Here is a 20,985-nt window from a genome sequence, read left to right as displayed (position 1 = left end):
ACCAATTACTTGTTAAAGTTTGTACAATCAGTGGGATCAGTTGCAATGCATATATGTGAATGATAAAAGTAAATTGCACATTTGTCGAAGGAAATGTAAGGTGCTTCATGAAATGTTTTGTAAAAGATATGTTCATTAAATTTCAACATTTTCCTAATGTTCTTGTGCTTCTTTATACCAAAACAAAGGAAAGACATATTGTTTTGGTTATTTATACCAAAGTATGGTATCATTTTAATGGTCCGGCCCACTTGACTTCTACCGAGGCCGTATGTGGCTCACCATGTGAAATGAGTTTGACACCCCTGATGTAGTCTATTGTTGAGTTTTGCCATGACAAAAGTTTAAGATGTCAAGTAAAAGAGAAATTGTTTGTTAAGTCTAAAAGTCTCTTTTTAAAACAAGTAATCAGTAAAGGAATTAAATTACTTTTTCATAATAACCAGTCATTACCTGGGCCCTGAGCAAGTGTGATGTCATTTTCAGTCAACAGCAGGTGGCAAAATAGGCCCCCCAGAGATGGAAAAAAACGGGTGGATTTTGCAGCTTAATTCATACGAAACAAACACAACATGAGTCAGAATACCGTGTTTGGACGTGTGGGCCAAATAGAACATATTGTCAATACATTTTTTTTAGGTGACTTCCCCTTTAATGACTGAAAGCAGGGGTGTTTTTGTCGTGGGCCACATTTTAGTTATTGTTTCCCTTGGAGGGCCGTTATGACTGAAACCAAATAAAAAAAGTAAATAATAATGGTTTATTCAACTATTGTAACTGTAATGAGGGGTTTGGTGACAAGAAAATGATGACAATATGTCTCTTATTTATTACCTATGAACAAATTAAATTTTGGTAGAGATTTTAGCAAGCGTCATGCAAGTTGACGGGCCACATAAAATGATGTGGCGGGCCAGATCTGGCCCCGGGCCTTGAGTTTGACACCTGTGACTTAAAGCCATCTCATTCATGGTTGGCTGTGTGTAACAATTGAATCAAGCTATCGAGACTCTTGGGTGCATCAGTACAGGCTGAAATGGATCAATGGATCACTGGAACCACAATACTTTGTCGCATCGTTCCTCTGTGCAACTCTGCAACATTAGTTTTAGGGAAGGAATTACAGGTATTTACATTTGGCTGTGGCTTTAAGGTCGACCTGCCTGTGGGTCTAATGTTATACAATTAATCACACACCCTACTTATACAAATTACACAATTTGTGATGTATGAATACTCTGACAGTTAGTAACTCAATGAATGCCAGTTCATATGCATCCACACCACTTTTTTTATTAATTAATGCTAAAATGTTAAGATGCTCTTAATCTCAACCATGGTCATTAAAAACAAAAACAAACAAAGAAAAAAGCTGAAATCATACCTACTATTTCTCCTCCATTGTCAAAAGGCGGGTTGCTTTTAGGTTTTGTTTTAGCCACCTTGACTTGACGAGGACGCTTTTCAGTAGTGCCAAATGCAGTTTCTTTCTCCTTGGTTTTCAGCGGTGGTTTTGCGCCATGTTTCAGGAGCAGCTCCACTATCTGTCGTCAAACAAAATCAGCTGTTGCATTTACAGGAAATGGCAAACGAAAGTTTGTTTTCAGTGTTACTTTCGGTATATCGTATTTTTAAGTACCCTTTTATTGCCAAATGTGATGGCCTCATGCAAAGCTGTAACTTTTTTGTGGGTTGCAATGTTGACCAGAGCGCCAGCATTAATCAGACAACGACAAGCCTCATACTTATTACGGAGAGCAGCTTCATGCAAGGCTGTTCGTCCTGGGAGCGAGAAAGGGACATATAACCATGACCAAGATAAAATAGAACAAAATGGACTGCTTTAAACAGTCTGAGTTTACAATTCACCTTACCTGTACAGTCAGTCATGTTGACATTTGGTCTAAGCTTCAAAATGTCTTTCAGCAGTTGGATATCACCATTAAGTACAGCATTATGGAGAAGAGTTTCGCCAAAGCGATTCCTCCGATTCACATCTCGGAGTTTCAAAGCTGTGCCTGTGCATGTCATGTCAGTGGATTGGGAAGAAAAATCATCGAAGCAAATAACATTCATTCATTCATTATCCGAACTGCTTTATCCTCACTAGGGTCGCGGGGGGCGCTGGAGCCTATCCCAACTGTCTTCGGGCAGTATGCAGGGGACACCCTGAATCGGTTGCCAGCCAATCGCAGGGCACACAGAGGCAAACAACCATCCACACCCACACTCACACCTAGGGACAATTTAGAGTGTTCAATGAGCCTGCCATGCATGTTTTTGGAATGTGGAAGGAAACCGGAGTACCAGGAGAAAACCCACGCAGGTCCGGGGGGATCATGCAAACTCCACACAGGGAGGCCGCAGCTGGAGTTGAACCCGGTACCTCTGCACTGCGAAGTCGACGTGCTAACCACTGGACTACCGGGCCGCCCTAACAGCGTATATTTAGTCATTTTCATATCACATACTAAAATAGTTTGGGGAACTTTTGTGCTGTGAGTAATTACGTTATCAGGACAAAGGAAATCAAGAAACAGTCAATAACATACAAAGCACATTGAGAGACCATGTATACCTGTTAAAGATTTCTTTGGTGCCGGGAGGATTTTCTTACGAGCACTAGCTCTTTTCTTTTCAGTCATTTGAATTTTTCTAAAAAAAAACAAACAAACAAACAAAAACATTTAATTCATTTAAAAATGGCAGATCATTCCTTCGCTTGATCTTGAGACATGACATGACTCATAAGACAGTAAAATGTGTCATATTTACTAACCCCATTAAAAGACTGAAATTGACAAAAGACAATCTACTGACGAGTACAAGCGCCTACCTTGCTTTTGTAGTCATGCTCCTTGCAGAATGTCGGCCACTTGAAGGAATGCCAATGATATTTGTGAGATGATGGACCTTAGTTGCTTGCTGATCTGGAGCAACCTTTGTGGAAATAAATTTAATTAAAGTCCTAGAACACTTTGCTATTTACACTTAAATGCTGGGGCGAAGGAGGGATTTTGGAACTCAGGGATTGATGACCATACTTAGCTCCATGTAACCCTAATATGGATAAACTCAAAAGAAAGTGGATGGACCCTGGATTGATTACAGACATCACAGGCCCTTTAATTAAAAATGTTTGATCTTGTGCCCTTGGTATAGAAAGGATAATGGTGCTAAAACAACCATATTATCCAAGAGAACAGAGTGAAAGTTTAAATCCATTTTGAGCAAATGATAGTGAAACAGCTCTAAGATGAATGACTCGAAAAACACATTGACTATGTTTACATGCTCAAATGAATTGAGTTACTGACATAGTTCAGTTTCTCTACATCATCACACCTCTCCGTGAAGTCTCCATTTAGATGCACTGGGTAACATTTGATCTATGGCCACCTACGAATACGTCTATAAAGTGGTGACAATGCTCCCTTTCAGTTCATTTAGCTGTGGATTTACAAGAAGGAAAAAAGGTTACTGGAGAGGGGGTTGATTCGGTCACCATAGACATATACTGTACCTGTGATCGGTTTTTCCCACATACAAAATTTGGGGGCATCTGCATCCACCTTTGCCTAATTTTGGACAGCCTACAGTTCTATCATCACGAAAACTCTTATCTGCACTAGTTGCATGGTATTTTTAACTAAAATAGATTTTAATGCCAATGGTTGCCAAGAGGCGGGAATATGATAAGACGGCAAAGTCGGCGAGAAAAAGCTTGCTTTGGAAAATACTTCTCGCCATCTGGAAAACCCACTTTTATACAAGATACAACATCTGGACGGACATATTTTGTTTTATGCAACACTGCTTGCTACTTCGTTGGTCAGGGAGCTTCCATGATTGGCTACATCTCATTTTATATCACAGGTAAGTTATCGTCAAATTATTTGAGAGTAATCGGCTTTCAGTCAAAATGGTCGTATCCTGAGATTTTCCTATTGATTAATAGCGACTAAAAGTACTAATTAGTTACAGTGAAACTCCTCTACAACGAAATAATGTTTGCAGCAAGAATTTTTTCACAACAGGGGGTTTTTCACTGTAGCAAATTTGATCTCAGATGGAAGCACACACACCCACACACACAAACGTATGTGTACTCTATTTTTATTCCAATAGTGCATAAGTATGAGCACACACTTATTTGACACTTCATATTGTCAGTGTAGAAAGAAAAAAAGGGAAAGAAATTACGAAATTTACGATCAGCATTCACTTTCACTTGCATCAATTTCTTGGATATTGTCTTTTATTTTGCTTGCTCTGTCTTTCATTTTGATCACTATTACCCTCTTCCAGCATCAGAACTCTTCTCTTAGCTGCTTGACAATCCAAAGGTCCGTTTTGTAGCCATTTTAGCAATGCAACATCCACCCTCGTCTGAATCTAACAATAACTAATACTTCCTGGCATGCAATGAACTTTTAAACCAGCCACGGGACGCTTCGTCGTCCTCGATGGCCATAGTTAGCTCTCGAAGGCTAAAAACCTTATGCTAACTGGAGCGCTCATGAGAGAGAAGCGCTCCAGTAAATTACATCATAACTTCTCCTCAGCTGCCGGTTAACCTGGTTGATCTTCGACCCACTTTTCTCCAGATTGTCGCTACGTTTCTCCATTTTGTTTTCTCTTCTATTATTTTCTTTCTCACCGCTATTTTTTATTTTTTCTTCTCCGTGCTACCGCTATTTTTATTTTTATTCTTCGTGACAGGGGTTCACTTTGGCCTGGGGAGTCAAGTTCAGCATTCGCTTCAATGATATCTGGCGCCATCTAGCGCCGTGAATGGTTATAACGTCTAGACCCCGAATATAAGACAACCCCCACTTTTTCAGTCTTATTTCAAATGCTCGGTAAGCCAATGGCAGAGCAGCTATGAGTATGTTGAGTCCAGGAAACATCGTTCACGATGTAAACCAGTGTGGTGGTTGCTGTTGCGTTTTTTCGAACGAAGCAGTAGAGGTCGCTGTTGGATAAGACTTCGTTGTAGTGAATGTTTTCGCTAGGCTGGAGCAGAGAAAATGATTTCGTATAACGCAACAGGGGGGGTTTCGTCGTATGGGGGGCAGCAGAATGGGAATTGTGTTAATGCATGAATATTTTTTCACATAAGGGGGTATTTTCGCCCATGTAGGTTTCGTTCTAGAGGAGTTTCACTGTACTAATAACTAGGACCAAGGTTATATGTTCTCGTTTATGTGTTTACCAAACTGCAACGATACCAGCCATTTCCAAAATAGAATGACAGTTAGAGAGTTATTAAAGTTATAATCTTAAAATTCAACAATTTAGGTCACACCAAAAATCGCGAACTGCATTAAGACATTGGTCAGAAATTAATAAATTTTCAAGAGGTATAACTTTGTTCATATTTATCCAGTAAAATTATATATATATATATAATAGTTTTGTGTAAATCAATTAAAATGTAAACTCCAGACACATATATAATAGTACATATTTTTAAAAAGACACGCTGTTTCCATGTCCAATGTATAAAAAAGTGTAAAAACGTACAATTTACAGTGCAGACAAGCTAGCTTGCTAGCAAAATACAAATAGGCAATTTTTACTCAGAGTTTTCTGCTATTCATCTTTAATCTGTTTTAACCACCTAGTGTATGGGAAATAGGGGATATTATTAGCTAAAATTACCTGAAAAATAATCGGATTTCTCCTTCACCGAAGATCAAACTGCAAATCAAAGGGAGCTTGTCGATGTCGATGATGTCCACTCGGAGGACAATGTCGCCATCAAGTGGCGCGAAATCAATAGCTCAGACTCACTACGCATGGGCACAGGAAATCTACCGTCCAACCATCCAACAAAGCGTGTGAAATTCTTTCATCTACGGTACTCAACTTTTGAGTACAGCGAATCAACGTCGGTCTCTCCTCTCTCTGTCATAGGAGAAGTTGTGGTGATGTACTGGCGTGATCACAACAGTCTGTCAGAGAGCCATGAAGTGAAAGTGAGCCACACACACAGCACGAGTGTGTTCAACTGTGAGACAAATTAGTGGCATAACTAAATGAGCCATAGGAATGCTTTCGAGAATGACACAGAGAATTGCATTTCTTTCTTTACCGTCTTACTTATTTAATTTTGTAATGTGCCAAAATCCAACCTGTGTTCAGAATTCACACTTCCAACAATTCACTGGGCTGACCTGACTGATATCAGTGAGCTGAGTGGTGCGATGAGGTGCTTTCACACGGGTCACGCCCACACTACCGTCACTAAGGAAACGGGGCGTGGAATAATCGTCACTGAAGGAGCTAGGCGCTTTGATTGGCCCAGGTCTCGTATGATGTAGTAGCGTGCCATGGTTCCATGTGGCCTCGCATAATTGCAGAATCCGCTCAACTTGGATGAAATTGATGTCGGGAGTTTCAAGTCCAGCCCACTCCCTCTCCTCTTAATTTATCGCTAAACCTCTGTCGCATTCCACTGTCTTCACCCTCACAGGTAAGTCACGCTTATGAGTATTTGTAGAGATCTTTATGCATCGCAGACAAGGACTGTTTACGTGTTCCACGACCATATTACAAAGCTGAACACACTGTACACGCGAGAATAAGCACTCTACTATACTTAAAAACGTATACTTTGATTACAGAGGTACAACTAAAGAAGTTGTATAAGTAAACGCTGCTTGCCAAATGTGGCTATGCAAACCAAATTTAACATAAGTAATTCTATGACATGTTGGAAGTAGACTGTTATCTGAATAATTTAAGTACAAAAGTGTTTCTAAAAATTCAATAACACCACTAAAGATTGAGAATCCTGTCATAACAAAAATATACAAACACTTCTATGTACATTTAAAATGCATAATGCCATCATTACATTACATTTTGCTTAAATGCATGTCTAAATGATGCAGACAGAGCATGGTAGCTCCTATGAAGAACTGATGTAATTAACGTAAAACTAACTAATGTAAAACATTTTACGTAATTAATTTGACATTTAATCGATACACCGAATTGGATGAAAAAAATTTTTTTCGAGCGGACGAAAAAAAATTACAAGTGCAGGGCGACCAACTGTTACTCAGTGGCTTTATTTTTTTCGGAAACCACTGAACCCTGCGTCATTACGCACGTCACACTGATTGTTGCCGATACAGTATGTAAAAAACCGAAAAAACAAAACGCAGTAGGCGACGGACGCTCTGAATTGGTTGTCAGCCAATCGCAGCGCACACTTAGACGAACAACCATTCAGACCCACAGTCACACTTAAGAACAATTTAGAGCAGTGGTTCTTAACCTGTGTTCGATTGAATCCTAAGGGTTCAGTGAATCGGTCTCAGGAGTTCGACGGAGCCTCTGCCACGGAGGTTAAGACACACCCTACTCAACATGTCAATTAGTTATGAAGCGCCCGCTTTACCATCACTGGCTGGTTCTATATATAAAACATTCTAATTAATTATAACGTTCTGGCGATTGACCAATCAGAGCCATTCTTGACAAAATAACACAAGCAGGAAAGTTGGCAGTCAGTAACCACTGCGTAAAAAGTATTGCAGGGCACCACACTGCTGCTCAATTTGGCCCCTAAAATTTCAGACCGTGCAACAAAATTTTTCATCTACTCCCACATATGTGACCAATAAAGATTTTTTTTTGTTGCTGACAAACTTCTGCTCCACACCCATGTATCAATAATATAGTAAAAATGAATGGAAATGTAAAAATATTCTTCCCAACTACATTTGTGACTCATCTGCACCCTTAATTTTTCTTCTTGCGGCACAAAAAGTCATGGTAGAGTGGGCCCTACCATGACTTTTTGCTGCAAGTAAAAAAAAAAAAAAAGTTAGTCTGGAGCCCTGTCTTGCTCAAACTGATTGAAAATCGGCAAAAATACTAAGGTGATGAATATTTTTCCACTTTGCAACAGTCCCACTCAATGAGCTCCAGTCCAGATGAGCTGGTGGCATTTCTGAGTGTTGTTGATAAATGGCTTTTGCTTTGCATCGTTGAGTTTTAAGTAGCACTTGTGGATCTAGTGCTGAACTGCATTTACTGATGTTGGTTTTCTGAAGTGTTAAGGAGCCCATGTGATGATATCCTTTATACATTTATGTAGGTTTTTGATGCAGTGCAGCGTGAGGGATTGAAGGTCACGGGCAGTCAATGTCGGTTTTTGGCATTCCCGCTTAAACACAATGATTTCTCCAGATTCTCTGAACTTTTTGGTGATATTATGGACTGTCAACGATGAAATCCCTAAATTCCTTGCAATTGTACCTTGAGGAACGTTGTTCTTTAACCGTTTGAAGATTTTCTCCCTCAATTATTCCAGAGGTGAACCTTGCCCCATCTATGCTTGTGAATTCAGGGAAGCTCTTTTTATACCCAGACATGGCATCCATCTGTTGCCAGTTAGCCTGTACCAAACAGGTGTTTGATTCGCATTCCTCAACTTACTTTTTTGCCACCCGTCTCAGCATTTTTGGAACATTTCTGGTTGATCTCTGGAGCTTTTTTCCTTTTCTTTTGACACACACACAATTCAGAAAATTGGGGAAGTTACCACCCAACCTAGCAATATAGAGCAATCTGGCGAGCCAGGAGGAAAGGGTGCATAAAAGACAAAGAGTGTTCATGGAAATGGGAAATGATATTAACTTAAAGTTTGGCAGGACAATTCATTAACCTGCTCACTACTAAAGCACATTTAAATCGACATCACACAATTGATTCGGAACACCGGTGTGGTCAACTGAGCATAGTTACTACTTCTCTACTGTGGCTATATATTCAGATTTTGTTTCTTAGTAATTCTTTTTTCATATAGTATATGGAAAATTGCACTTGATTTTTCTTCTCAAAGTGTTGTGGCTCTCCTATTCTCGTATTCAACAGTGCTCGTCCACCATGCTGACCCACTTGTTCCGTATTCACGGCCATGTGGTGGCTTCCCATCCATGGGAGGTCATCGTAGGCACCGTCACCCTCACGGTCTGTATGATGTCGATGAATATGTTCACTGGAAACGACCAAATCTGTGGCTGGAACTTTGACTGCCCCAAAACAGATGAGGTGAGTGAATACAATGATGCAATCTACCTTAAAATACTGTGGTAACCGTATTACAATTAGGAGAGATTTCACATCAATGGCTTTATACCTCATCATATGCACATGAATCAAGAATATAAAAAAACACAAGTTCCTACCTTGCATAATGATAAGACCGAATGTGTCTATGTGTGTAGATAGATAGATGTGTGTCCATGCAGCGTCGTCGTCATTCGCCCCTCGGGCCATGAGGTGTTCCGATAGTTTACGTAAATGTGAATCACCCAGAAAAAGTGTTCACCAGTCGGGCGATCGCTCACTATGCTGATATTTGCCTATGACATTTTCAAAGGATTGTTAAAAGCCGACAAAAGCAAACATCCATGGATCAGTTCTTTACAAAACGCCAGGCAAAAACCACTTCTGAGAGAGAACATGAACTAAAAATGGCAAGAAATGATGAGGAAGGCAGTTAAAAGTTAAATGACCATAATTTTTATTCTTTATTCTTTGTTTTTTTACATTATGCACAACTCTCATTTATCGTGCAATAATCTAATTGGAACATGTATTTGTTACATCTTTTGATGCATTTTTATGCTTTAGGAACCATTTATGTCTGAATTGGGGGTGAGGGTGGGGGGTTTGGAACGAGTTAGGGCATTAACATGGAAATCGCGTCTCTATTTACAAAATTTTCTAGTTGAGAAATTTCTTCCAGAACCAATTAATTTCGTAAGTTAGAGGCAAAACTGTGTACTCTTTCATTATGTGAAAGTCTTCAGATACGTATCTGCCATGCTGCATTTTTCATGCCATGCTTTTAATTTTTATTGGAGTAGAGATGTGGTACAAAGATACATTATTTATTTGTACCATATCCCTGTGCACTGTATCTCAACATTTTATTTTTTACAGCTTATTCCTTTTTTTATTTTTAATTGTGTGCACATTCTTTTAACAGCAAATTCTGAGCAGTGACATCATCATCCTGACCATCACACGTTGCATTGCCATCGTCTACATTTACTTCCAGTTCCAGAACTTAAGACAACTGGGATCCAAATATATTTTAGGTATGAACATTTGTTGATATTACACAGAAGGGCAAAGACTGAAATGAGTTCTTTATGTGATTTTTGATTCATCCATGTTTTTCTTCAGGCATTGCAGGGCTTTTCACAATTTTTTCCAGCTTTGTATTCAGCACCGTGGTCATTCACTTCCTTGATAAAGAGCTGACTGGCCTTAAGTAGGTTTTTATTGTTATTATTATGATTATTATTATACTTAGTGCTGTCACTGTCTCCATTTGAGAAACATCAGTGGTTTATTATTTTTCTGGCGTGTCTTCCAGTGAGGCGCTACCTTTCTTTCTGCTCCTGATCGATCTGTCCAAAGCATGCGCTCTTGCAAAGTTTGCCCTTAGTTCCAGTTCTCAGGTACAAAACACGTCCAGTGGGACCCAGAAAATGTTTGATTGAATAGGTTTTTTTCAGGATGAACATAGGGGAGATTGATTTTTGGATTTCAATCTTTTTCTTTTTTTCTTTTTTTTTTTCCCAGGATGAAGTTAGGGAAAATATTGCTCGAGGTATGGCAGTATTGGGACCTACATTCACCTTAGATGCTCTGGTGGAGTGCTTAGTGATCGGTGTGGGAACCATGTCAGGTACTGTTATTCTGAGTTTATTGGTGAGATTGTTTGTACAGAACAAATTATACATAACTGAAGAATCGAGATTGACAGTTGTTTTTAATTTGAAAAAAGATTCATGTGTGATTTATTAGTCAATGCTGGGTGGCAAAAGGCTATGAGTCATTTGAAGAAAGAAAATCCCACCAACAATTGTTTATTCTATGAATGTATATTGTTTGAATGTCTAACACCTGAAATGTAAAATACGTTGTCACTTTGTATTTTTCAGGTGTTCGACAGTTAGAAATAATGTGCTGCTTTGGCTGCATGTCTATTTTAGCCAACTATTTTGTCTTCATGACATTCTTCCCTGCATGTGTGTCACTTGTTCTGGAGGTAAGAGTTGCATTTATCTCAGTAGGTTTTCATGTACTCAGAGTGTTTGCAATTGTATTTATGATGCCTGCGTTTTACTGAAGCTTTCTCGTGAGAGTCAGGAAGGCCATCCGATTTGGCAGTTGAGCCAGTTCTCTCAGGTGCTGGAGGAAGAGCAAGATAACAAACCAAATCCTGTCACCCAGAGAGTAAAAATGATTATGGTAAGACTCATATATTTCCTTATTTTGTTGTGTTTTGTTCGACGTGTCGCCTGTATTGTTTTCTTTTCTTTTCATTCCGAAAATGTGCTTGATGATTTGTGCATCTCTGTTGTCTGCAGTCTCTGGGCCTTGTTATGGTTCATGCTCACAGTAGGTGGATTGCTGAGCCCCTGTTGCTCAATGCTACAGTGGGAATTCCACAGGGTGCCATTGATGAAGAACACCTGTCCCCCAGGAGGATCGAACCAGAGATACCTCTGTGGCAATTTTACCTTACCAGGTAAATGGACACGAACAATCCAGCTTCTGTCAAACAACACACCAGGACAAAATCAATGTCCAAAAATGTTTCTCAGCATTGGAAAAAGTCAGCAACGGTGTTTCAATGGTGTGAATTCAAATGATTGGCAAAATAGGGATCGGCTCCAGCTCAACTGTAACCTTAATGAAGATAAGCGATAAAGAAATTGGATGGGTAGAATTTAATATAATAGATATCTACTGAGATGGCTTGTTATGTTGGAATATTTGCTCATTTGTAGTTATACCCTTTTTTTTTGTAATGATACACCTTTTTGTTAATGGGTTGCATCTTCTTTCACAGACCAGCAGTCAGAGACCAGAGATCATTTGCGTCTGAATTGTGATTTATCAAAGAGTCCAATTAATTTTCCACCCTTTTTCTAGATTCATTTGAATGTAATTGTAAGCCTTTGTTTATTTGCTAAATATAGATCACAAGTAATCGATGACCAAAAAGTGTAACGCAAAATGCTTTTGGTTTACTTTTTTTTTTTCTTCTTTTACTGACAGAATGATCACCATGGATATTGAGCAGGTGATCTGCTTGTCGTTGGCTCTGCTTCTGGCCATTAAGTACATCTTCTTTGAGCAAGCGGAGATGGAATCTACCCTATCAATAAGGAACCCCATCACTATGTCCACCCTACCCTTGGCTCCACGGCAGGCCATGGAGACTTGCTGCAGGAAGGAGCTTGAGCTTCTCCAACACCACGCACCCTCTCCCAGTTTGCCTTCCACCACACCATCCAACAGGGAAGATATAGGTATGTCTGTGCTCAGTTGCAGTTATTTCGCAGTCTTAGATAGAGATACTGAGTACGGTATCATGACCAAAATCAGCACATGTATCGGCATTATCACAATATCACTAAAATCAATGTTCATGTGAAACCAGGTTAAATATAAACAAAAACAAAATCAGAGATAGAATCACCACAAGCATTGCAACACATTTTATTTTGAAATTGAAATTTGAAATTGTAAACAGCAAAAACGGTAGTGATTTTATGTTGAGAGGGAAGAAATTTCATCTGTGCTGTATATAAAGTTGTATCCAATCCAATCCAATCTAATTTGTTTTAATGCATGCAAGACCCCACAAAATGTACTTAAAATGACAATGATCAGAGCGCTACATCTAAGAGGGATAAGACTATATTCTTCTCATTGCTTCTCCAGATGAGGTTATCCGGCCCCTGCTCAGTCCTCTTAATGATCCTGGGTCACATAATGACTTCATTCTTGGTGAAGGAGAAGAAGAGACCAAATCTGATAGCACAGAGCCTCACCTTCCATTGAAGCCTAGAGGCATTTTTGAGTGTGTGGCCATTCTCAACAATCCACAGGTAAGGCACCCCCTACTTAGTTTCAAATCTAAAGAAAATGTTGGCAAATCTCTTCATCGTATATGGTTAGTCTGTCGTTTAGCTAAGTTTTAAGGAGCTTCGGCCCCGGGCGACTGATGATTGGCCCATTGCCCTGCCTTGTATGAGGTTATGGCCTCACTGTATGCCACAGATACGTTATACCTGGGGTGGGCAACCCAAAATGTTGAAGGAGCCATATAGGACCAAAAAACCCCCAAAAAAACAAATATGTCTGGAGCCAGCCGCAAAAAATTAAAAGCCTTATATAAGCTTTACATTGAAGGCAATACATGCTGTATGAATCTATATTAGCTATATTTGACAAAATGACTAAGTTGGCTACAAATACACAATGAGCCTTCACAATTAAATGTTTTTTTCCCTGCAATGCATCCTGTAGACGAGAGAAGTGGTGCCCAAACTTTTTTGACGAAAGATCTACTTTACGATCAACCAACCTCCCGCGATCGACCCGTTGCCGCACGTGTGCATACACACGCATTTACAAACGCATGCCGTAATGAGCAACAGCCATAACGGCCCCTAAGATGATCAAGGCATGGGACGCACTTTTGCAGCGTGTCAACTATCATAGCTCACATGTCGCGTTTAAAATGCTTCTCTCAGCCATCCACATTCCCATTCTTTACAAACGTAGCAGCTGAGCGTTTCACTCTAGGCCTGACTAATTGATTTCCACTCACTGCACCCGTTACACAAATTAAAGTTTGGTTCTTCTTGGTGTGAATTGTTATGCCCGGAGACTGCAGAGGGACGGAGGGATGACGTCGCACAGGGATGAGATTTTTCCGCGTTTTGGCGGAATTCCGCTTTTTTTCCAGTCAAAATGGACCTAATTTATATTGTTCCAAATCCGTAAAAAAATTCTGGGGGGGGGGTCCGGACTTGTCTTCGGCAGATTCGGGCTCGTAATGTTTGCAAGCATCCATTTTGAATCCCGTTTTTTATCGCGAAGCGTTAGTTTGTCGTTACTTCCTATACGGGCTAAAACCAATGTCTTACTTGTTGTGATTGGTCGCTATATCGGAAAATGCAAATCACAACCAATCCGTGTTCGCCTTCCTAAACCCCATTCTCGCGAATGCCGAATGTTATCGGGACTCGCGACGAAGCTAAAGTGCGTCACATAGATGCGGATCTGAAAAACACGTTTCGATGGGACTGGTTGGATAGAAAGCTGACAGTGTCCCCAATAGGAACCAGTAAAGAGGAACCATTGTCTGTGCTTGTCGGATTTCGTGAAAAAACTCGATGTCGCCGGTAAAGCTCTGTGTACAGTGTGTGACGATGTCATTCTATACGGATCGAGAGGATGGAAAGCTTTACAGAGTCACGCAACCTCGGTGAAACACCGAAAACAGACATTTCTACTGAAAAGTAACTACTCGATCTCAAGCGCTTTTCGACAGCCTGGAGCATGTGTAAAAACAAGAGGAGTTGGCTAAAAAGAGAGTGGAAAAAGACGGAGAGGACCAATAAGCTTTTAGCGCTTGCTAAAAAGCTTAAAATGAAGAGAAAATAACGTATTCTACCCCATGAAACTGTATATTGTTGTATATACTGTAGATAGACTTTATATAATAAAATACATTCAAAACCCATATATAGTAAACAGTGTGGGACTTCACTATCACTGTATGAGGTAAGAATCAACAGCGTTTTATCACATTTACACAACACTTTATGAATACAAGTAATGAACAAATCTGAAATATGGCAGGGAATGTGTTTCCTTTTTTAGTTTTGATTTGAGCAGCAAATTTGAAGTTACATATTGGTGCTCACCAGGAATGCATAAGCAAATTTGCACTAATTTTTACTTGAAAGAATAGTGAAAAATCTTGGGATTTTTTTCTGTTAAAGTTTCAAATAGTGTGTAAATTGAATACACTTCATCTTCAGCATGTTAAGTGCCACTTTCGTAAGTGGCCCCGCCCCTGTCCCGGCCACGCCCCCGTCCGGACCACGCCCCTTTCCGCTTTTTTCATCACTAGCCACTCTCATCCCTGCATAGCAACATCGCTTCTCAATGAACGTTGTCACAAGTGCAGTCAATCATGAAAATGTCAGGGGGAAACACAAGCAAGCTTAACAAACATAGAAATGGTGCATCTCACCTCACAGAAATGCTTTTTGCAGCCCAACACCATGTTCCAGCTTTGTTTTTTTGACAGGTTTTTTTTTCACACATTTGATATCTGCTTTCCAAACACCAACGAGACAACACGACAATTGTTTTGCAGCAAGGACCTCGTTTCCTGACTGATGCTGAGGTGATGATGCTGGTAGACTCCAAACACATTCCTGCTTACAAACTGGAGGGCGTCATGGAGAAGCCTGAGAGAGGTGTGGCCATACGGAGACAGATGCTGTCAGAAAAGCTCTCCTCTCCCTCTGCACTCTCGTCGTTGCCATTCACAGATTATGACTACTCCAAGGTGAGATGATTTAAGAAGTCAAAACAAATCTTTGGTGTATGTGATGCAAAGCTATGAATGTGTCCGCCAGGTTATGGGGACCTGCTGTGAGAATGTCATTGGATATATACCTGTGCCGGTGGGCGTGGCTGGGCCGCTACATCTGGATGGGAAGCAGTTCCAAGTTCCCATGGCAACAACTGAGGGATGCCTTGTGGCGAGCACGAATCGAGGATGTCGGGCAATTGCGGTGAATTTTGTAGTTTTAAAAATATAAACAGTGATTGAGATTTCTGTGTGTGTGTGTGTGTGTGTGTGTGTGTGTGTGTGTGTGCGTGTGCGTGTGCGTGTGCGCGTGTGTGTGTGTGTGTGTGTGTGTCCATCCATCCATCCGTTTTCTACCACTTATCCGGAATCGGGTCGTGGGGCCAACAACTTTAGCAGGGAAGCCCAGACTTCCCTCTCCCCAGCCACTTCTTCCAGCTGTGTTCCCCTGGGATCTCTCTCTCTCTCTCTCTCTCTCTCTCTCTCTCTCTCTCTCTCTCTCTCTCTAATTCACTCACATTGTTAGAAGCCCGCAATAGAGGGAGGATTACTGCGATCCGGTACGTTAGGTTTAACTACGGTTATATCCTATACAGTAATTTTGCATAACAATTCGTCTTCACACCATGATTGTTTGAACCATGAAATAATAGGAGGGAGCCAGATATTACTTTTGGATTTTGTGTGTGTCTGACTGGCTCTGTTTTCTGTACTCTGTAGCTTGGAGGTGGAGCCAGGAGTCGCATCCTGGCTGATAGCATGACCCGTGGGCCTGTGGTGAGGCTGCCTTCTGCTTGCCAGGCTGCCGAGGTTAAAGCCTGGCTCGAAAGCAATGATGGCTTCCAAGCAATCAAAGAAGCGTTTGACAGCACCAGCAGGTAAACTGAGCACGCTTGTTGACATGTGCATGCATGGTCCACATGATTTCTTTGCCATGATGAGGCACATCCGTGGTTGACATTTTGGCAGGTTTGCTCGGCTCCAGAAGCTTCTTGTTGGTCTGGCTGGAAGAAATCTCTACATTCGTTTTCATTCGAAGACAGGTGATGCAATGGGAATGAATATGATCTCTAAGGTAATTAACAGAGAACTGTATGAGATTCATGATGTCAGTGTTTCTCAAGTTTTGTTCTGACATTGTTTAAAAGTCTTGGCAATAAATTAAGTGTACCACACATCTGAAAATGTGTTGTTTCATGCTGCAGGGTACAGAGCAAGCTTTGAACAAACTTCAGCAACACTTTCCAGAGCTGCATGTTTTGGCTGTCAGTGGGAACTACTGTACAGATAAGAAACCAGCTGCAATCAACTGGATAGAAGGCAGAGGAAAATCAGCAGTCTGTGAGGCCACCATCCCTGCTCATGTGGTCAGAGAGGTAAGTTTAAGTCTGTGAGACATTTTGTCTTTTTGTGAAGCAGTCCCTTAAAGGAGACCTACTGTTGCAAGATGTAGGGTACACCTTTAAAATTGCTCTACCTGAATTTCTGAGCTTCATCGATGACATAGTTAGGACTGGGTATCTATTCAGATTTCCAAAATCAGTTTGATCCACAAGGGCCCGATTCGATTCAATATTCAGTTAAGGATTTGACCCCTATGGACAAATTTTACTCTCAATGGAAGACATTCTCAGAAGAAGCAATGCTGGAAATGTTTCGCTCAAACTCTATTGTTAAAAATGTGAATATTTACATTGAGGATTGAATCGAATGCAGTTACATGCAACATGTATGTTTTATTGAACATTACTTCATCAGAACATTATATACTGATTTCAGTCAATTCCAACCACAGCGCAATTGTTGTAAATAAAGTGGCAAAAACACACGATAAACTCAGGATATTCATGTTCCAGCCTGCATCACAAAATTTGACTGTCTTTGTGTTTTTTAAAACCACCTAACTTCCAGACATCTGCCTTCAAACTTGTCGTCGCTGATTTTTAGTGCTTCCGCGATGTTGTTCTGATACGCTACTCTTGCGCAGTCACAAGATGTCTTGTGATGCAAAATGGCACACACGTTTATGGGAAAAAGACATATTAAAAGGATCGATTTGATGGTTTTATGAATCAATGTTGGGCTCTGAAAAGGAAAATCAATTCAATTCAATTACCGGTAATCTGTGTTTTTAAACCCAGCCCCAGACATTGACAACACAGTTTGCTTCAACTGATACCACCCACACAAACAATTGTCCGGTTCCTGAGTTCACTGTTATTTGCATATTTATCACATACAAAAGTTCCAGTTTATCAAACTAATTTTAATATCACACAGAGACTACCCGAGGAAATAATTGGAAGACTTTTTTTTTTTTAGAGTAAAGTTTATTGCAAAAATCTTTTTTTCCCCACAGTTATTGTTTATGAACGAATTGTTGTTCATTTGGTATTGTTTAATGATTAAAGTAAACCAAATAAGCAACATTGAAGCAAATGAGAGGGTGTGATGTTGTCAACACCAACTTTTTGAAACCGAGAGCTACTTTTTGGGTACTGATTAATACGAAAAGCTACTAGTTGAGGCTGCTTCGGGTTCAACATGCCAGTTACAGGTTATTCACACTACAAGCTAGAAATAATAATTATTATAATAAAGGGTGTTCCAAAAGTCTTGGGCACATTTGAAGTCCCCGTATCTCCTTAACTATGAATGACAGTAAGATAAAAGTCGTGCCATTTACATTAAGTTTTTCGTAAGGCTATTGATTATTTTTATTTCTTTTCAGACCCATTAATGGCGTTCACTCAACCAGAAAAGGCGTTTTGTGTGCTTGAATTTGCAAAAACTGAATCATGGATTGTTGTTCAGCGTGCATTTCGCAAAAATTTGGAAAGGAGCTACCAGCGAGGAAGTCCATAGTGAGATGGCACGGTAAATTCATAACGGATGGGTGCTTATGCCCAGCTAAAAGTACGGGACGCCCCTCAACTTCAAAAAATGTGATTGAACAAGTTCGAACTGCTTTCCAGCGGCGCCCCCGTAAATCGATCAGAAGAGCCAGTAGGGATCTCCAGATCTCACACCATGCGATTTCTTTTTGTGGGGATTTGTGAAAGGATTGGTCTATGTGCCCCCTATTCCAAGAGACGTGGATGAGCTGAAGGCACGAATAACAGAAGCTGTTGCAACTCTTGACAATGCAATGCTGGGACGCGTTTGGCAAGAATTTGACTATCGGCTTGATGTGTGTTGTGTGACCAACGGTGCTCACATTGAACATCTTTGAACATTCCATGTAAAAATTGAGATTACAAGCTTTCTGAATTTACCAGATGCATTTTTATATCCTGAATAGTTTCCGAGATATTTAATGACAAAATGTGCCCAAAACTTTTGGAACACCCTGTAGTTTAACCTGTCTATTATTGTTTTCCCTGAATTGATGGCGATTCCGTCACTGGTTTAGTCTGTAACTTGTCAGGAAATGGGAACAAATGACAGATTTAGATGAAATGTCTTATTTTGATGAAAGACAAAAGATTAGTCTGTCTTCATGAAGCAATGCAGAAATCTCAGGATATTAACTGTTGAGAGGCTAAACTCTTAAGATGTGAACAATTTTAAGTTAAACAGCGACTCTTAACAATTAATCGATTATCAAAGTAGTTCTCATTAACTTGGACACCTCTGCAAAGGACACACCCTGCTCTGTGACAGCGTCACTCTGTGGGTGAATGGTTGGATAGAAATTGGCTGCTAATGGTTGCCGAAAGAAAGCTCAAGCTTCTCATGCAGACATGTTGCCGTTGACTTATGTTTGGTTCTCTACTGTAGGTTTTGAAGACCTCAACAGAAGCTCTGGTGGAGGTGAACATCAATAAAAACCTGGTGGGCTCGGCCATGGCTGGCAGCATCGGTGGATTTAACGCACATGCAGCTAACTTGGTAGCAGCCATATACATTGCCTGTGGACAGGTAATGACATTCGATCTCTGCTCATTTTCATTGCATTCCCAACGTAATAGCGTAGCTGTATGTGTGCACGTCAGGACCCTGCCCAGTCAGTGAGCAGCAGTAACTGCATCACCCTGATGGAGGTTTCAGGGCCGATAGGGGAAGACCTTTACATCAGCTGCACCATGCCCTCCATAGAGCTCGGCACTGTAGGGGGTGGAACCAACCTGCCTCCCCAACAAGCTTGCCTCCAGGTACGCTCACATGCCATGACCATGAGGAATAATAGTGTAGCTGTAATAAGTATGAATCTTGAAATATTGGGATATGTTTCCTTGCAAGAATATTAAAGAAGAGAGCATGGATGAAAAATGAGCAGTCACTGCGTTAAACAGTAGCTAGATTTGTTGCTTGTCCTGTTTTTTGTTTTTGTTTTTCAAAATCGCTAGAGAGTCTGGAAAAAACACTAAGATGGCAGCACTAAGAGTGAATTCGGACACGTAGCAGCCTTAAAAAGGACAGAATAGGGACATGCCCACTATATACAGGATAGCAATAAAACTGCTAGCTCACCGTTATTGTTTTAAAATGTGGAATTTGTCACAGAGTAGTTTACAAATAGTGTTTAGTTGGATTGGGACTTAATCCATATTTTTACAAGCAACCTTTGGTCCAATGTTGACAATGACAGTTTGTGATGGTCAGAACGATGGTATGTAGAATTTGGGGCAGCGCAATTTACCATTTCATCATTTAAAATTATTTTTGTTCAACTGAAATAGGATTTTCTGACGCATGATATGCCCAAGGTAGTCATTAAAAAAAAAACATCTTTGAGTCAAGAATTTTGTCTGTGCGTGCGTCCAGATGCTGGGAGTACAGGGGGCCAGTGAGGTTTGTCCGGGGGACAATGCCAGACAGCTTGCCAAAGTGGTGTGTGCCACTGTGCTGGCTGGAGAACTGTCACTCATGTCTGCTCTGGCAGCTGGCCACCTGGTCAAGAGTCACATGACACATAACAGGTAAGCGGGGGTCATTATATATATTATCGTTTAATATGAGTAGTTTTCTATTGAAATGTAAACATTTTTAGATGTATTTCAATCCATTATTTTATAAAAATAGCACACTAAAAGAGAAGACCTTGTAAGACTTGATTTGAGAGTGATTGTTTAAAGAAAGGATATCACAAGGCACCTCCCAGCTAAATCCTAAACTTATGTTAAGAAGGTGCAGAAAAAAAAATTACTCTGTCTCTAGATCCAAGATGAACCTCCAAGAGAGCGTGGGAACCTGCACCAAGCAAGCCTCCTGAGAGCATGAAGGCAGCATGGCTCCCCTCCGTGTGCCCTGTCACTTGCTGAATCAGCTTGTCCAGGACCATATGGGCAAATGAGGAACTGAAATGAAGACAGACTGAAAGTGCTTTGAAACACACGTATTTGGTCTGACCAAGCTGCTGTCTGCTTCTCTTTTACCATGAAATGATTTCATTTCCATGTGAATTGAGGTTGTATAAAATCATACAACAAAAAAAAAATGCACATCCTCACTTTTATTAAAAAAAAAAAAAAGAAAAATGCACATCCTCACTTTTATTAAAAAAAAAAAAAAAAGAAAGAAAAAAAACAAAAGTTAACTGTGTG

At 40.3% G+C, this 20,985-nt stretch overlaps 2 protein-coding genes across 5 annotated transcripts in view; one reads left to right on the top strand and one right to left on the bottom strand.

The window, feature by feature from the left end:
• LOC109510554 (beta-1,3-galactosyl-O-glycosyl-glycoprotein beta-1,6-N-acetylglucosaminyltransferase 4-like) overlaps positions 1-5,963 on the bottom strand; it is a 28,520-nt gene extending 22,557 nt beyond the window's left edge. Inside the window, exons 1-7 of one of the 3 annotated variants that reach the window (XM_019860938.1) lie at positions 5,665-5,963; positions 2,837-2,940; positions 2,579-2,655; positions 1,875-2,018; positions 1,640-1,782; positions 1,385-1,544; positions 454-460 (exon numbers count right to left, since the gene is read on the bottom strand). In XM_019860938.1, the coding sequence (XP_019716497.1) occupies positions 454-460; positions 1,385-1,544; positions 1,640-1,782; positions 1,875-2,018; positions 2,579-2,655; positions 2,837-2,853 (548 nt within the window). In that variant the 5' untranslated portion in view covers positions 2,854-2,940; positions 5,665-5,963. The remainder of the gene's footprint in view (positions 1-453; positions 461-1,384; positions 1,545-1,639; positions 1,783-1,874; positions 2,019-2,578; positions 2,656-2,836; positions 2,941-5,664) is intronic. The other 2 variants (XM_019860940.1, XM_019860939.1) reach the window with 2 other exon arrangements.
• A 377-nt stretch (positions 5,964-6,340) lies between these two features.
• hmgcra (3-hydroxy-3-methylglutaryl-CoA reductase a) lies at positions 6,341-20,767 on the top strand. 2 transcript variants are annotated; one of them, XM_019860936.1, is made up of 20 exons: positions 6,341-6,478; positions 8,893-9,069; positions 10,013-10,124; positions 10,213-10,300; positions 10,406-10,490; positions 10,615-10,720; positions 10,977-11,083; positions 11,167-11,286; positions 11,406-11,566; positions 12,100-12,353; positions 12,769-12,935; positions 15,221-15,415; positions 15,486-15,644; positions 16,160-16,317; positions 16,409-16,514; positions 16,645-16,815; positions 19,220-19,360; positions 19,435-19,593; positions 20,207-20,361; positions 20,600-20,767. In XM_019860936.1, exons 2-20 carry the CDS (start codon positions 8,905-8,907, stop codon positions 20,652-20,654), a joined length of 2,664 nt encoding a protein of 887 aa, XP_019716495.1. In that variant the 5' UTR covers positions 6,341-6,478; positions 8,893-8,904; the 3' UTR covers positions 20,655-20,767. The 2 variants fall into 2 exon arrangements, with proteins under 2 accessions (XP_019716495.1, XP_019716494.1); XM_019860935.1 differs by having other exon boundaries at positions 12,760-12,935.
• The last annotated feature ends 218 nt before the right edge of the window (positions 20,768-20,985 follow it).

Source organism: Hippocampus comes, unplaced genomic scaffold (assembly GCF_001891065.2).
Source record: "Hippocampus comes isolate QL1 unplaced genomic scaffold, H_comes_QL1_v1.1 scaffold130, whole genome shotgun sequence".
Lineage (NCBI taxonomy): Eukaryota > Metazoa > Chordata > Actinopteri > Syngnathiformes > Syngnathidae > Hippocampus > Hippocampus comes.
This window is presented reverse-complemented; position numbering and strand designations above follow the sequence as displayed.